Raw genomic sequence first — 16585 nt, 5'->3', positions numbered from 1 at the left:
GTAACACAGTACAATCTATTACATGCAGCTAATGCTTTGCTCTTCAATATATCTAATGAGGAAAGCACTATTTCAAATTAAGGCTGTCAATTAATCGCAGTTAACTTACGCAATTAACTCAAAAAAGTTAATTAAAAAAATTAGTAGTGATGAGTCGCACTTTTAATCATACTGTTAAACAATAGAATACCAATTGAAATTTATTAAATATTTTTGGATTGTTTTCTACATTTTCAGATACATTGTTTTCAATTACAACACAGAATACAAAGTGTACAATGCTCACCCCATATTATTTTTATCACAAATATTTGCACTGAAAAAATGATAAAGAAATAGTATATTTCAGTTCACCTCATACAAGTACAGAAGTGCAATCTCTTATCATAAAAGTTCTACTTTCAAATGTAGACTTTTGTTATACAACTGCACTTAAAAAAAATTAAAACTTTAGAGCTTAAAAGTCCACTCAGTCTTACTTCTTGTTCAGCCAATTGCTAAAACAAACAAGTTTGTTTACATTTATGGTACATAATGCTGCCCATTTCTTATTTACAATGTCACCTAAAAGTGAGAACAGCTGTTTGCATTGCACTTTTGTAGCCGGCATTGCCATGTGCCAGTTATACTAAACATTTGTATACCCTTCATGCTTCGGCCACTATTCCAGAGGACATGCTCCCCTGCTGATGACGCTTGAAAAAGAAAAAAAAGAGTTAATTAAATTTGACTTAACTTCTTGGGGGAGACTTGTATGTCTCCTGCTCTGTTTTACCCTCATTCTGCCATATATTTCATGTCGTAGCCGTCTCAGATGATGACCCAGCACACGTTCGTTTTAAGAACACTTTCACTGCAGATTTGACAAAACACAAAGAAGGTACCAATGTGAGATTTCTAAAGATAGCTACAGCACTTGATCCAAGGTTTAAGAATCTGAAGTGCCTTCCAAAATCTGAGAGGGATGAGGCGTGGAGCATGCTTTCAGAAGTCTTAAAAGAGCAACACTCAGTGCAGAAACTACAGAACTGAACCACCAAAAAAGAAAACCTTCTGCTGGTGGCATCTGACGCAGATGATGAAAATGAATATGCATGGTTCGCACTGCTTTGGATAATTATTGAGCAGAACCCGTCATCGGCATGGATGCATGTCCTCTAGAATGGCGATTGACGCAATAAGGGACATATGAATCTTTACTGCATCTGGCACATGAATATCTTGCAACGCCAGCTACAACGGTGCCATGCAAACAGGTGCTGTCATTTTCAGGTGACATTGTAAACAAGAAGCGGGGGGCAGCATTATCTCCTACAAATGTAAACAAACTTGTTTGTCTGAGTGATTGGCTGAACAGGAAGTAGGATGGAGTGGACTTGTAGGCTGTAAAATTTTACATTGTTTTATTTTTGAGTGCAGTTATTTTTTTGTACATAATTCTACACTTGTAAGTTCAACTTTCATGATAAAGAGATTGCACTACATTATTTGTATTAGGTGAACTGAAAAATGCTATTTCTTTGTAATAAAAATAATACAAAGTGAGCACTGTACACTTTATATTGTGTATTTCAATTGAAATAAAGATATTTGAAAATGTAGAAAACATCCAAAAATATTTAAATAAGTGGTATTCTATTATTCTTTAACAGTGTAATTAATTGCGATTATTTTTTTAATTGCTAGACCACCCTATTTCAAATGCCTTCTATTAAAATAAAAGCATAAAATAATGTGTGCAAGGTATGGCAGCTGTTGAGAGAGCTAGGAAAAGTTTCCTTTGGCTGCTTTGAGACAGTTGCTACTTAGGACATAGTAGATGTACTACATATATCCAAGCTTTTTGGCTCTGAATCTAATAGATTAGCCTATATAGAAAAAAGGATTATTTGGAGTTTCAAATTAAATATTTATAAACATAAAAGTCACAAGTTCCCTAAATATTTTGATGTTAACTACTACTTGGTTAAATGTAAATCTATAGTAATGTGAGTAAAAGCCTACATACCACAGGTGAATCTCAGGTTCACTAATGTAATAAAGGATTAGCCCTACTTGTCCTATACTTAAATTTTGCTGGTAGAGTGATGTTGGTTAGGATTGTGGGGAAAAAAACCCCATTCCCCTCTAATGGGCATAGCTATGCCAGCAAAAAGCCCTAATGCAGTCCTTTTGCCAGTAGAGCTTATTTTGTTTGGGGGGCATTGATATCAGCTACACTGGCAAAAGGATTCTTCAGTTGGCATAAACCGTCTCTCGAATAGGAGGGTTTGCTTGTGTAGCTATATACCAATATAGCTATACTGGCAAGCCCCTTATGGAGATAGGGCCTCAGATGGGAGAAAAGACAACAGCTGAAGTGGTCTTGTATCACGTCACTATTCAGATCCTCCAGAGATTGATAAATCTTCCAGCAGTGTGTGTGAAGGACTTAATACCGTAAATATTTCTATCTTAAGTTTATTTACATTAAATGGAAGTAATTGACAAGGTATTTTTTGTTTTTCCAATTTACCTTTTGGCTCATTTTTTTAATCATGCACAGCCACTGGGAGTTTGGGTCCTCACTTTACTCTTTATTTCAAGCTGTTTAAATCTGTTGTAAATCTGTTCTCTGAAGATGACTAACAATGCCCTCTCAATGACTAAATAACCATGTATGTTGACTATGTTTCAATTGCACCTTTTCCTCTAAGGTCAGATGTATATGCTGTGTGTATGTGTGTGTGTTTTTAATTACTATTGCTGCAGATACCTTGGATGATTATGTAATAAGACCTACTCTACTAGATAAACTGAATGGGAGTAATATTAAGGCAGCATTGAACTTCAGATTTTAACACAGCTTTGAAAAATTCTACACCCATTAGCAGTGGGGTTTTTACATATGTCAGTAATTCCACTTTGCCAAGTCACTGAGTCACTGTCTTGCAGTCTGAGCAACCACCACCACCACACAACAGGAAATACAGAAATTTCAGTACACCTGACCTAACTTCTCAAGACTTGTATATATGTAGGTCACTAAGTAGATCAGTGGTATCTCATAATTAGCATGATATAGCTTGGTTTTAATTTCCAAAAATCAAAGGAATCATACATATGGTGGAATAGCCGATAACGGTTTAGAACTTATTTACCATAAAATTGTGAACAGGTGAAATGAGATTCTGCTTTCTGTTTGTAAACTTCTACTTCTTCAGAGGGATGGCGCCTACCACAGCAGATCTGATTAATAACTCTTATTTATGCATTACTGTTGTATAACAATACATCTATGGATGATTACTATTACTAGACACTGGGCTAGCCTCCTGCCTATTGTAGCGCTGTTGAAATAGACAAACTGAGTCCAATATTGTTTGCAAATTGTGTTGAATCTTCTTGTCACTACAACGGAAGTTATTATCACATCTAGCAGAATAATACATGTAGCACCCATATATTGATACGTAAAAGCTGGCTCAGTAGGGGGTTTGATTGAGACCACATTCATCTCAGTTATTTTGGTAGAAGAATAAGAATATTTAAAAAAACAACCACGCAAAGTTATTTAAAGTTTAGGCCACAATTAGCTAATAGTTCCTTCTCTATCAGTTTCCTTATTATTAAAAAAGCATCACAGCATGACCCTTTCAAGAACAAAACCCTTCGATTATAATATTTAAGTAGCATCTCTTATTTAATGTACCATAACTGCACCAATTTAAAGTCAAAGACAACTCAACTAGTAGAAGAACCTCAGTAGTACAAGAGAAACTAGAAGTGTTATAACCATGGGAAATGGGTGAAACTCACGTCCCTCATGCAATGCCAGAGTACATAGGCTTTGTGCCAAGGACCAGCCCATGAATTGAGGAGGACTGAATCTCCCTAACCTATACCTAGTCAACTACAAGACAATTTCCTGCATGACCGTCCTGATGGTGTGCATAATGGATGTACATCAAAGCAGTGTTGGTTGTTTACCTGTGGGTTGATTGAAAAGCAAGGAGGAAGATTTGTGGCTTTAGGGGCAGAAGTGATGTAAACTTCCAGTCCTCCTCAAAAACAATATATGGGTTAGTAAGTCATTGTCGAGAATGTAAAACCACGATAGTTTCCTGGTGAATTAGGGAAACCACATACGTAATTACACCTAAAGGGTTATCATTGGGGGTCAGTCATGGGGGACACTGCTAATTTCTGAGACGTCACTGGAAAAAATGAGGTTAAGGATATGGAAGCTCATCGTGTGCAGTTTTAATATAATTAGTTGGGCTGATTTTTCAAAAAACGTTACAAAGAATTTTCTGAGGATAAAAGTTTTTGGGTTTTTTTGCAGTTTAAATGGAGTTTACCATGGATCCACTTACTTGATTTAGATACTGTTATGGGAGCATCCCCCAGGCAGCCCAGTGAAGCATCACCATTACATCTCTGCCTCAGTTTCCCCTAATGAGCTTTCAATAAGCACACAAAGGCTTATGTCTATGTGCAGTGCCCGTTCATGGGTCTACTTTCTTTAACTAAAAAATGAAGCTTTATACAAATAGGCCTCACCCCAGCCTCTCAAGCAGGAGGAGGAGGGGACTGAGTTACCCTTGGTCCAGCAACCCCACTTATGTCCAAGTTCTTTTAACAGTGAAGCCTTCTTGACCTGGAACCTTTTTCTGGAGCCAGGGCTTCTTGTTATCAGCTGGGGACGTGTATCTCCTCTTGGATCTAGGTGCCTATAGAGGGGAAACTGTGACAACCCTTCCTCAGAACAGCATATACTCCCTCTGATCTGGGGACTCTGGTGCTACCTAGTGAAGTCCTTCTATGGGGGGCACATTCTGGTCAGACTAGGCCTTAGTAGCTCATCCCATTCAAAACCTTTCCCATCTCAGAGCATTCTTCTTAGTTTCCTCTCCTGGTGAGCCCCCCTCACATGGTTCCTCCTAAGAAGCCCTCCCCTTGGGAACATTCTCATACAGGGGGCTGTTCATTTCCTTTCATCAAGCCCAGGGACTTCCCTGCCTAATTAACTGCCTCCCAGTTACTCAGTAAGTTAATTAGTCCCATCTGAATCTGAGTTACCTCATTTCCCTTGTGGAGCCTATCAGAGGTATGCTGCACCCCTGACCATTTCAGAAGGCCAGCTATCCTCTGGCAAACACCTTTGCTAAACAGGGTGGCCAACCCCACACATTTAAAATTATGAGTCAGATCCTGCAAAAAAGTCATAAGACTTTTAAAAAAATAAATTATGTTCTTTTCATTTGCCTTCTGTTTTCTGAGACTTTTAGAGTTTGCACTTCCAAGCTTTCCTCTGCAATTGGAAGGGCTAGAAGGATGGGTTGATATATTCCAGAATCCTGGACTCCCCAAGGTTAAAGAGGTTTAGGAAATTCATAAAAGTGGGTACTGTACAAGAGTAAGTAATTAATACATGGGTGAGACTGTCAGTATAGCCAAATTAAAACTAAACTTCGGCTGTGGAATTAGGAGACACAGTGAAGGAAAGAGAAAATTCATGGCCAACTATGACTCTCAAGATTTCTGATCGTAAGAGCAAAGGAGGGTGACTATGGAGTCAGACTTGTGATGTAAAAAAGCTTTTGTCAGGAGGAGGTTCACTCTTTGGAGGACTGAGCAAAAAGACATTATAAAGTAGGCAGGGGATATGATATGACTGAGACAGTCATTTACTATACAGATGAAAGAGAGAGGCTCACGGAGCATTACTTGTGTTGTCTGGAAAAAAGCATATGTCCAAATTTGCAATTAGCAATACAGGAGAAGACAGATGGAGAAAAGGACGAAGGTTACGCCTTCAATCACCACATAAAAGCAGGGATGAAAGAAAAATTCAGGACCCAGTTCTTCAGTGCCTTGCACCTCATGTCATCATTTACACCTGTGCCATGCCAGGAGAGGGCACATGCAAAATGCTACCGCAGCTGAATAGTAGCATTTTACACCCACGTCTCATAGGTATAAATGATGAAACAAGGCCAAAAGCAGTGAGGAACTGGGCCTTCAAAGCCTTCAGGAGAAAGGAAAAGGACAGGATGGGGTTGGACCAAATTCACCACTGGTGAAGGTGGATACAGTTCCACTAAAGTCAATGGAGTCACTTACACAGCTGATGAATCTGGCCCACAGGACTCAAACCCAGAGAGAAGAGTGCAGGTAAAATTGGGTCTTGTTTGGCATGCTCATGGAGAGGGTGACTGACAGAACTAACAGACACCCAGGGTGGGGTCAGGTCTGATCAGAGGAGACAGCTGCCAAGCCCAGGGGTCAGTAGTTAATTACTGTGAAGGAGGATGTCTGAATCCTCATTGACAATGGTCGATCCCTGGCAGTTCTCTTGCAGAGGTGGATGGAAAGATGAGAGAAGACCACCAGGGCCTTATTAAGGCAAAAGGGAGTTGGCTACAGTACAGCAATTAGTAACTGGGGAGCGGTTCAAGAAGGAAATTTGAGCCTCTTACCCAACCTCTCTCTTTGTAGCTTTGCTCCCACTCTCCTTCCCACCTCTTCACATGCTGCCTGTCTTATAGCGCCCTCCTTCCACTGGGCCAGGTTTTGCTCTTGCTGAGCCAACTCGTGCTCTGGGGCAGATCTGCCTGAGCTCACTCAAGGAATCCAGGGAAGCAGTTTCCAGTGGGGTTAGTTGTTTTATTTTAAGCCTTCATAACAAAACAAATCAAAACCTCATAGACTCTTCCCTCAAAAGCCTGTGCAGGCTGAGTATCCCTTCCCCAAGTCTGTCCCTCACACCAGTAACTTCAGCAACCCCAAATTTCCTGGCTTTTACCTCAGTGCCTCAGCAACAAAGGACATCCCAGTGTCTCCTTTCTGTCCATTAGGCTTTTGGAGCAATTCATCTCAGCAGTAGCTCCCGTAGCAGTCTATTGAGAGCATGGCACCCTAGCCCTCAGCTTTCGGGACAGAGTTGCAGTCTCCCCCTCTCCATTTCCTGCTGCCCTCTTTTATAATGATCAGCTAATTAATTTCCAGCTCTTTTCTCAGGTGCAGCAGGAAGGGCTAATCAGTAAGCTAGCCAGCTGCAGGCCCTTGACCCCAAAGGAACGGTATCCCATATGCCTTGACATAGCTCCCTGCCACCTCCATTGGAGTGGCCTTGGAGGAGCACTCACCACAGAGCCCTTCATCTTCTTTGGTTCTTTGAAGGAAATCTGCCTTCCTGGGCCAGTGTTCTCTTTGAAATCAAAAAGGTTGTAAAGCTAAATAAGTACCAACTTGTCTCATACAGGCATTTGAGTCCTTCCAGGCCGTTCGAGTTCTTAGTGCCACATGGTCAGTGACTAAGACGAAGGATGTTCCAACCAGGAAGTATCTCAGTGCCTTTACAGCCAGGAATTCCCTCTTGAGGACAGAGTACTGGGTTTTCCAGTCTAAGGGTTTTCTACTTTTGTAAAGGCGAGGGTGCTTTTGCCCATAGAAAGTTTTGGATAGCACCACACCTCAGGTGTCTCTTTGTAAACTGAATTCTTGAGAGAAATCAGGGATGGGCAATGCTGGCTTGCTGCAGAGAATCTGTTTGATTTTTTGAAATGCTTGATCACAGATGGGGACCACGTAACTTGTCGAGGGGCGATTTTTTAACAAGGTTGGTAAGATATATGGCTAATAAGGCAAAGCTGGGCACAAATTTGCTATGGTACCCTGCTAGGCCTAAAAAGGCCTAGATGTGCTTTTTAGTTTTTTGTATAGGGTGTTTGCTAGGTCTTCAACTTTGTCCACTAGTGCTTGGACATTACTGTTCCTAACTAGATACCCCAAATATTTCTTTTTCCATTTTCCCACCTTGCACTTCTTTGGGTTTGCTGTTAGCTGGGCCCCCTGTAGGGCTTGAAGTATGGCTGCTAGGTTCTGGAGGTGTGTGGGCCAGTCCAGACAACCACATTATCTAGGTAGGCCACAGCATAGTGATGGTGAGGCCATAACATTTGGTACATCAATCTTTGAAAGGTGGCCAGAACCCCAGGTAACCCAAAGGGAATGGTAACAAATTGGAATAGGCCCACTGGGGTAGAAAAGATTTTTTTTTCCAGCAATTGAGAGTAAGGGCAATTTACCAATAGTCCTTACTTAGATCTAATGTGATAAAGTGGGCTTGACTGAGGAGATCCAGCAGATTATTGACTTGGGGCATTGGATATGCATCAAAGTCAGAAATGGCGTTTATCTGATGGAAACACAAAATTGGAGAGTTCCATCTGACTTTGGTACAAAATCCATCAGACTACACCAGGGACTATGAAACTCCTCAGTTACTCCAAATCTTTACATTTCTTGAACTTCCTGAACTAACAGAGGTGTTACCCCTTCTGGTATTTGATATGACTTCTGAATGGGCTTGGCCCCAGCCCTCTGTGCATATGGCAAGTCACCAGCAAGGTTTGTCCCTGTAGTGGGAAGAACACCTCCTTGTAAGATCCCAGGAGCTTGTTTATTTGTCTTCTCCGCCCATCAGACCGCCCCTCCCCAAGTGACACCTCCTCTATCCCAGTTTTGGTCCTGTTAGGGAGATGAGGCCCCAGATTCTCTTCTCCTCCACATGGATGAAGGCGTTCCTTTACCTCTCCCCTGCCAGACTTTTAATACATTTACATGATAAATCTGCTTTTGTTTTTGCTGGTCTGGGCAATAAATTTTATAATCTATTGGTCCCACCCCTTGGAACACTTCATACAGGCCCTGCCATTTGACCAGAGCTTGCTGTATGAGTGGGCAGGGAGTAGGAACACTCAGTCTCCCAGAAATTATATTGTCACATTTGGGTCTATTGGGCCTGAGTTAGAGAAGTTAGTTTGGGCCAAGTGGCCCAAGCTTTCTAACCTTTCCCTCATTTGAATGACATATTGGAAGACAGTGGTAGAGTGGGTGGAGGTGAGCTTCCCAAAACTTCCTAACCAAGTCTAAACTTCCTCAAAGCAGTCTCCCATTAAAAAGCTCAAAAGGGGAGAAGCCAGTGGAGCACTGTGGTACCTCTTGCACTCCAAAGAAATGATAGGGGAGCAGCTGTCTTTGGCCACTGGTCCCAGAAACGTATTTAACATATTTTCCAGAACATCTGTCTAGGGAAAGTAGATTGAGGTCCAGAGCGGTCATACTTTCAACAGTGCCAAACTTGTTGGAACACTGGGGATATGAAATTCATCCCTTGATCAGTGATGACTTCTGATGGAAGGCCAACCCAGGAAAATATTGAAGTAGCTTTCACACTAGGGTGGAGGAAAAGGTGTTTCATAAAGGAATTGCCTCTAGATATCAGGTAATATAGATCACAAGTACCAAAATAAACTTGTGACCCCTTAGGTGCTCTTCTCCTGAGGGTCTATTATATCAATCCCCCCTCCCCCAAAGGGGGTTGCAATGAGGGAAGGGGGATATTGCGGTCCCAGTCCTGATCCTTTGGGGGTACATTTTAGTAACTGAGGTATAATAAACAGAAATCGGCTACCTCTTTACATATCCCTGGCCAAAAGAATCAGGCCAACAATCTTTCTTGGGTTTTCACCTTACCCAGGTATCCGATGAGAAGGGTATGGGTTAGCCATAGTTGCTCCTGACTCATGGGTTTGGGGACTAGGAGTTGATATCTGTGTTCCTTAGATTCTCTACTTCGTACAAAAAAATCTCATCCCATAATTCAAAGCAGGGAAACTGATGAGATTCATGTTGAGCGGTAACCACCCTGTTGACTGTGGGTAGTTGGTTGAAACATTCCCAGAGTGTCTGGTTGTCATGTTGAGTTGCCACAATATCAAGGATGTCACTCAGGATGCTGTAGTCTAGGTTGTGAAGGGGCTCTGCGATGTCCGTGGATGGGAGATAACCTACAAACAGTTGCGGTGTTCCCTCCCCAGAGTCTAGCCTTTGGGAAGGTTCTTCTCTAGGCTCCATGGAGTTGCCTGCAGCACAGGTCCAGGCTTATCCTCCATCCAAGACTTCTTTTCATGTTTTTCTGAGCCCTGGGACCTTCTTGAGACTTCAAAAAGATCAGATTGAGTGATGGGGAAATATGTCCTAGGCATCCTCAGGGGCAAGGGGTGTCTTTTCTTGTGTCTGAAGGGGGTCTGGGCTGGAGGGAGCAGTTTCTCTTCCGAGAGGGGACCAAGGATGTTCCCAGTTGCATTCCAGGATCACTGGCCAGGATAGGCAACCAGGGTAGCCAAATCCTCAAGCCCTCCCATCTCCTAATGCCCTCCTTCCTTTTCCTAGCCTAGGACTGTAATTAACCCATATTAAGTGCCCTTCTCATCACAACATTATATTAAAAATAAAACATAATCTTAGTTAACTCTCCTTTCACTCTCCCAGCTCATCTTGTCTTACCTGTGTCTGTCTTTTACGCCTCAGTTCCCCAGTGACTGTACATGGGAACAGCCCTGCACCTGCCCTGGATCCAAGTACAGGAATGGCCCCCGGCACAGTCAGCTGCAGGATTGGGGCCTTAATTTCCAAGCGCTTCAGGATATGACTATCTCAATATTTGTTTCTTGTGCACATTGTCGGTGCCTAATAAATAATAATAATAATAATAATAATACATCTTTCTTACCATTTGATTTTGGGTAATATTTACAAAAAGTTAAATTCCCCTCCCTCGCACCCCCCATTCTTTTAAGGACAAAGTGTAGTATTTGTGCTCTGATGACTCTCGTTCATCTGAATAGAATGAAGAACATGGAATTCAGTTAGATAAAGAGTTGTACAAACGTGAGGCAGTTCAGTGCAAATGATGCTCACTGCAGGACATGTTTCAGTTTTGGAAAATGAGGATTTGAGAGCAAAGTGGGGTCCAATAAATGAGGTCTTACTCTATTGATTATATTTAGACCCTGATCTTCCAAAGAGAACTGTGTGGACATAGGCGGAACTCCATCAATGTCAGTAGGATTCTGAGCAGGTGCACAGACCCCAGCTCTTGAGGGCAGGGACAGCGTCTGACTATGTATTTGTACAGCACCTAGCACAATATGGCCCCAGTCTCCACTAATGCCTCTGGTGCTACAATAATACAAATAATAAATACGTATAAATGTAGGACGTGTTTGCAAAATTGAATCAAGTCTAAAATCAAACTGCCGAGGGAGCTGGTGTGTAATGATCAAGACAGAGGTCACAAAACCTGTCAACTTTACAATAAATATTTTTTTTTCAAAAGAACATCCCAGGTTCACATCCGTGTAACTTCACCAATACGTCAGGAAAAGCCCCTGTCCACCCCAACATTAAAAATGGGGTTACTTCTTATAAGAAACAGAAGAATGCAAAGCCCTTGCGGTTGTGTTGTATGTGGGTTTTGGTGGTGGTTATTCTCAGAAGAGGATGCTGGAAAGTAAGAGACTTGCTGATGTCATTTTTAATTCATCACCAGACACCCAGGAAAAAAATGCTGCTGGGTCTATATAAGATGCACCTAGACTCCTGCATAGCACAACAAGAATCCCAGCAAAGGTAAGATTTGAAGTCTACCTGGCTTTCTTGCTTTGTCTTACCCAGTCTATCTCTCTGATGATGGCCGTCTCTTTTTCTCATCAGTGCAGAGTACTGTAGCTGCGGCCCAGCTGAACTCACTACTTTGGATTTTGAGCCATGGTGTCCATACAGAATGGGATGAGGTGCTCCCCGGCATGGATCTTCTTCTGCTTCTGCTGTCTTCCTCTCCTTCTCCTGGCCCTCCCCATGCCTCCAAAAGGAGCAGGAGTTGCTCCTGCCAGTCATACCTGCAGACTCAGAAAGATCAGCTTCCAGCAATCCTACATCAGGAATCGCACCTACACGTTGGCCAAACTGGTATAGTAACCTATCTATCTATTATGGTAGTACTTGAGTGCCCTCTCTCCTCTCCATTGCCATGGGTCTCCCCTCCCATATTCCACTTTCTTGCTACCCCTGCCTCCCACCTCGACATGGACATGTACTTATGCTGCAGTGATGCTTTTAGAGGCAGGTATAGTATACTACCTGCTAAGTACATAGCTTTGTGAAATCACAACCTACTGTAACTCCCACAGCGATCTGTGGAGGGATAACCCACTGGTGAAGCATAGCTCATTTCTAATGAACTGCTGTACACTCATCTAAATTTTGTCTGCTTTACTTGGGGCTGGCAAATTTTGAAACAAGAGTTTTCATTTCTCTCTCTCCTTAGCCCCATTCAAAGCTGGGCATGGACATGAATCTAGAAATAACTAGTAAGTTCCTCCTAAGCAGGGGCGGCTCCAGGCCCCAGCATGCCAAGCACGTGTTTGAGGCGGCATGCTGCAGGGGACGCTCTACCGGTCACCAGGAGGGTGGCAGGCAGAGCTCCGGTGGACCTCCCACAGGTGTGCCTGCAGAGGGTCCGCTGGTCCCGTGGCTTCAGTGGAGCTGCAGGACCAGCAGACCCTCCGCAGGTATGCCTGCGGGAGTTCCACTGGAGCCGCAGGACCAGCGACCGGCAGAGCGCCCCCCGTGGCATGCCACCGTGCTTGGGGCGGCGAAATGTCTAGAGCCGCCCCTGCTCCTATGAGTTTAACCTCGTACACACTTCTTCTGACTCTCCCTCCTCCCCAATAGGCTCAGCCTTCTCCATCTCACCCGGGGTCTCCTCTGAGATATAATCCCCGAATCCGACAGCCGTCACTCAAAGCAGGGTGTCAGTTGTAGTGTCTTGCACTATTGTTGTAGAATACTGACTTCCTTTCTACCTCTCAGGCTAGGCTCTCGGACCAGGACACAGACAACAGGCTCATTGGAAAGCAGCTGTACATTAATGTCCAGGTGAGCTTTACATATGCTGCACGCAGCCAGCTGCCTAAGCTGCATTTATTAGTTTGTAATTATATAGTGTGACCCTCCTACTTTGTGTTTTGCAGGAGACTAATCGCTGCTATGTGATGAAGAGGGTAATAGAGATCATAGTGGATGAAGTACTTCTCTCTGTGCCCAAGAACCGTTATCCACACATCCATGAGGTGGCACAGTTCTTAGCAGCTTTGAGAACAGAGCTAAGCGGCTGCGTAAGTATGGCACACTTTTATAGACCCTGGCTGTTTCCCATTCTACCTCTCCTGCACCTTCTCTTCTCTGGTTCCCATCCTTTGTTCTGCTCTCAGGTGGCTTTTGAATTTCAAGTTTAGCCTTTGCAGTGTGCTGTAGTGGCAAGGTGACCACCCACTGGGTGGTGAAATCAAAAGAAACCTCAGACTAAGATACCCAAATTTAGGTTTGTGAAATCAAGTAGATTAATAGAAAGGTGTGAAACAGAAAAACCGCACTGTCACACAGTCACCAACCAAACCCTGGCTTTTGTTTTTCAGAAATTCTCAGGACACAGAGAACATATCGAAAAGAACCTGGAAGAAATGAAAGACAAAATGAAACAGGTACGTTTGTTTTAACAAGACCTGTGCCAGGCCTCCAAGTAGCTATTACAAATAACTTACTTGGTGATTTTAAGACCAACAGTTTAATGAATTGGCTGTAATTTGCCAGGTCATTATTTTTCATTATTGTTCCAATGTCTCTGTTGAGCTTGATTCAAAGCCCACTGAAGTCCGTTGGGGTCTTTCTGTTGACTCCAGTGAACTTTGGATCAGGCCCATTATCAGCAGTGACTAATGATGAAAAAAAAACCATTTATGTTGGCTCTTGTGTAAGCCAAAACTATAAACAGTTTAATGCAGAAAAAAACCTAGTTCTGAAGCTAACCTTCTAAAGTGAGCAGAGATTATTTAAGGGGTGAGGGCTGCAGTGGTGATAGCGGGCTAGGGACATTTTTACTCCTCCTTTGTCTTGTTTATTTAGATTGTAAGATTTTTGGCATCGAGATCATATCTTGTCTATAGCCCTGATCCTGCAAGTGACTATTACCACTGAAGTTAGAAGATTACTCATCACTTGCATAGAATTACTCCCATGTGTAAGCACTGGCAGGCTTGGGGCCTGTGTTTGTTAATAGCACTATGCAAGTATGTCCCTGAAATGGTAACCTGGCCCTTATGTTCTTTATTGCCAAAACTGAGATTGTACTGATAGGCAAACTGTAATAGAGAGAGCACCATGTGCACTTAATTAAATGTTACAGCTAAGTCATTGCAATTTTTAACTTTAAAAGAAAATAAATATATTTTTAGAACTTAAAAACTTCCTCCACCAACTGTGGCGAAATTGTAGAGGAATCCAGTGCACAATGTGATCTTCTATTGGAAGGAGACTGTAGGCTGGACGGTTCAGCCAATTGGGCAATCAGCTAGGGACAGCTTCCTCAGATGTCATATTAAAAGCATCATAAGCCAAACCTCAGCACCGTTATGATACTATTGTACATCGTGTGATTTCTATGTTCATTTGATACATCTCTGGAGTAATTTAAAATGGAATTGGGCAAGGCATGGAATATAGACTATAGGGAACACTCCAGCATTGGCATAGTTTGGATTAGGTAGTTTCCATTTTGAGGTCTACTGACATTAACAGAATTATTTGTAAGAGTAAAGTGACCAGGACTTAGTCCTATTTCTATGAAAATACTATATTCCAATCTAAAACGTTGGTGACATAATGAGATATTAAAGATTTTTCTTTTTTTCCCCTATATATATAGTTGGGAGTTAGTGGAAAGAACAAAGCAATTGGGGAGCTGGATTTGCTCTTTGATTACATGGAAAATGCATGCACAGAAGCGCCAAAGAGAATTGTTACTAGTAAGGGAGGAAACAAGAAGAAAAACTGAAAGAAGCTCCAGGAAACCACTGCTACGATACCAACCATTTATCTATTAAGAAGAACACCTATAGGAGTGGTAGTTATTTAACTGTGCCAAACATTTCAACTTTAACCAAGTGCTTAAGTATTTTGTCAACTAGGGCCTATGTGCACAAGCACAAGTGGATATTTTGAAAGCTGTGCAGTGCTGCATGCCTGCATCTGTCCCAATATCTTTAACTGGAAAATCTTTCTAGGAAATTTTGCAGTCTTTTTGTTTAATTGATCCTTCAATCTTTTAATATTTAATGCTAATTTATTGAATGGCAATAATTATAAAGTGCATTTATTTATATAAATTAATAGTGTGAATTTATTTATAAAAATGTGCCAGATGCTTTTACATGAAATATGATATAACTTAACAACTGTTACTATAATATTTATGGAATACATTTGAAAGAGTTACTTATTTGCTATCTCTGCTATCTCTTTCATTGTTATTTATTATAATAAATACTTTGATTTTCCAAATATTGCAGTTTCATGAGGCTTTCCTTTCTAATTCAAACACTTGCACATGCAGGAAGATGCTGCATGGCTGACGTCTACTGGCCTCACACTACACTATCATGGGGGATGCAAGGTCAAGGTTTGAGACATGCTTCTCCCTCTGTAGTGAGAATTCAACGGAACAGTGAAGGCCCTCAGAGGGGCAACTTTGCATTTCCCCTATGCAGGTGGAACCAGATCAGCCCCGGATAGTCATTGTAGCAGTGAGTAATAGACAGAGTAAAGGAATGCCCTATGCTCAGGAGTCCTGCTGCATAGGATTCAGGCACAAAATGGATGTAGCTAACTCTGCACCTCCTTTGTGCCAAGTGAAATTCATCCCTCCTGCCACCTTATCAGATCCACGGGTTATAGCCCAGTGATGAATTCCCACCTGCCCTTTTGTGATAGATTAGCACTGGGGAAGGGACATTCATGTCAGTGGAGTTATTCCTGATTTACACTAGTCGAAGTGCGAGGTAACTCAGGTTCCTGAGGTTGGTCACTCACTGCCTGAGCTGGGACGGTCCCCTGGAGGACATAAGGGGAATATTTTGGGTTGCCTGCTGGTGAGCCTTTGTGGGTGACCCAGGTATAGCCCATTCTTTGTCTGGCCCTAATTTTTCTATTAATTCTAATATTTATTTATATAGCTTTAAAATAATAAGGTCCCTGTCAAGGCTGATTCCCCACTCCGGCACTTCAAGTGCAGAAGGTGGGGACCCGCAAGGATTTTAAAAATTAATACAGGCCACTCCATGCTGGTATTAAACTCCCAAGATCACAGCTTCTCTCTGACCTTGGATGGGTAGATGCTGCCACCACCCATGTGCAAACCCCTTCCCTCCCTTCTGAGAACTCAGGAAGGAACACTTGGGAATTCCTTCCTGGGGGGTACCCTCAAGCCCTTTCACCCTGCTTCCTGGGAAGAGCTGAGAAAAAAACAAAGGAAATCAGCTGCTGCCACCAGCTAATTAAACAACATGCACAAACCTCTTAGGGACACAAAAATTCAATTCTGTTCTTAAAAAATGGTATATTTTATTAAATCCAAAAAGAAAGGAAATATATTTGGAACTTAGATTTTTTGCTAGATCTTAAAAGAAACAATTACAAAAATTAAGCATCCAGATAGCTCTCTTGAGGTTCTGCTTAAAGGTTACAAGCAAACAAAAACATCTGGGGTTAGCATAGAGGAGTCCATAAGCCAATAAGAAATAAAAGAAATAACTCTAATCGTGTGTTCCTAGACAATCCCTGATTACTTACTTATTTGGGATTTCAGATAAGTAGGGTTGAGGTATGATTTGATGTTTTTTCATACCTGGTTTTAAAGTTT

General features: G+C 42.1%; 1 protein-coding gene across 1 annotated transcript; it reads left to right on the top strand.

Annotated features, from left to right (window-relative positions):
- The first annotated feature begins 11387 nt into the window (after positions 1 to 11387).
- Positions 11388 to 14773, top strand: IL22 (interleukin 22). Its single transcript, XM_050924091.1, has 6 exons — positions 11388 to 11460; positions 11545 to 11799; positions 12703 to 12768; positions 12864 to 13007; positions 13308 to 13373; positions 14594 to 14773. The coding sequence occupies exons 2-6, from the start codon at positions 11599 to 11601 to the stop codon at positions 14720 to 14722; spliced, it is 606 nt and encodes a 201-aa protein (XP_050780048.1). The 5' UTR covers positions 11388 to 11460; positions 11545 to 11598; the 3' UTR covers positions 14723 to 14773.
- Positions 14774 to 16585: the final 1812 nt, after the last annotated feature.

Source organism: Gopherus flavomarginatus, chromosome 1 (genome assembly GCF_025201925.1).
Source record: "Gopherus flavomarginatus isolate rGopFla2 chromosome 1, rGopFla2.mat.asm, whole genome shotgun sequence".
NCBI lineage: Eukaryota > Metazoa > Chordata > Testudines > Testudinidae > Gopherus > Gopherus flavomarginatus.
Note: the sequence above shows the minus strand (reverse complement) of the source record. Positions and strands in the feature narration are given on the sequence as shown.

What these genes read in the sequence shown, in the direction of transcription:
- IL22 (XM_050924091.1), top strand. Translation starts at nt 11,599, where the DNA reads ATGGTGTCCATACAGAATGGGATGAGGTGCTCCCCGGCATGGATCTTC. An exon ending in CCTACACGTTGGCCAAACTG is followed by an intron (nt 11,800 to 12,702) that starts GTATAGTAACCT and finishes TCTACCTCTCAG; the next exon opens with GCTAGGCTCTCGGACCAGGA. An exon ending in GAACAGAGCTAAGCGGCTGC is followed by an intron (nt 13,008 to 13,307) that starts GTAAGTATGGCA and finishes TTTGTTTTTCAG; the next exon opens with AAATTCTCAGGACACAGAGA.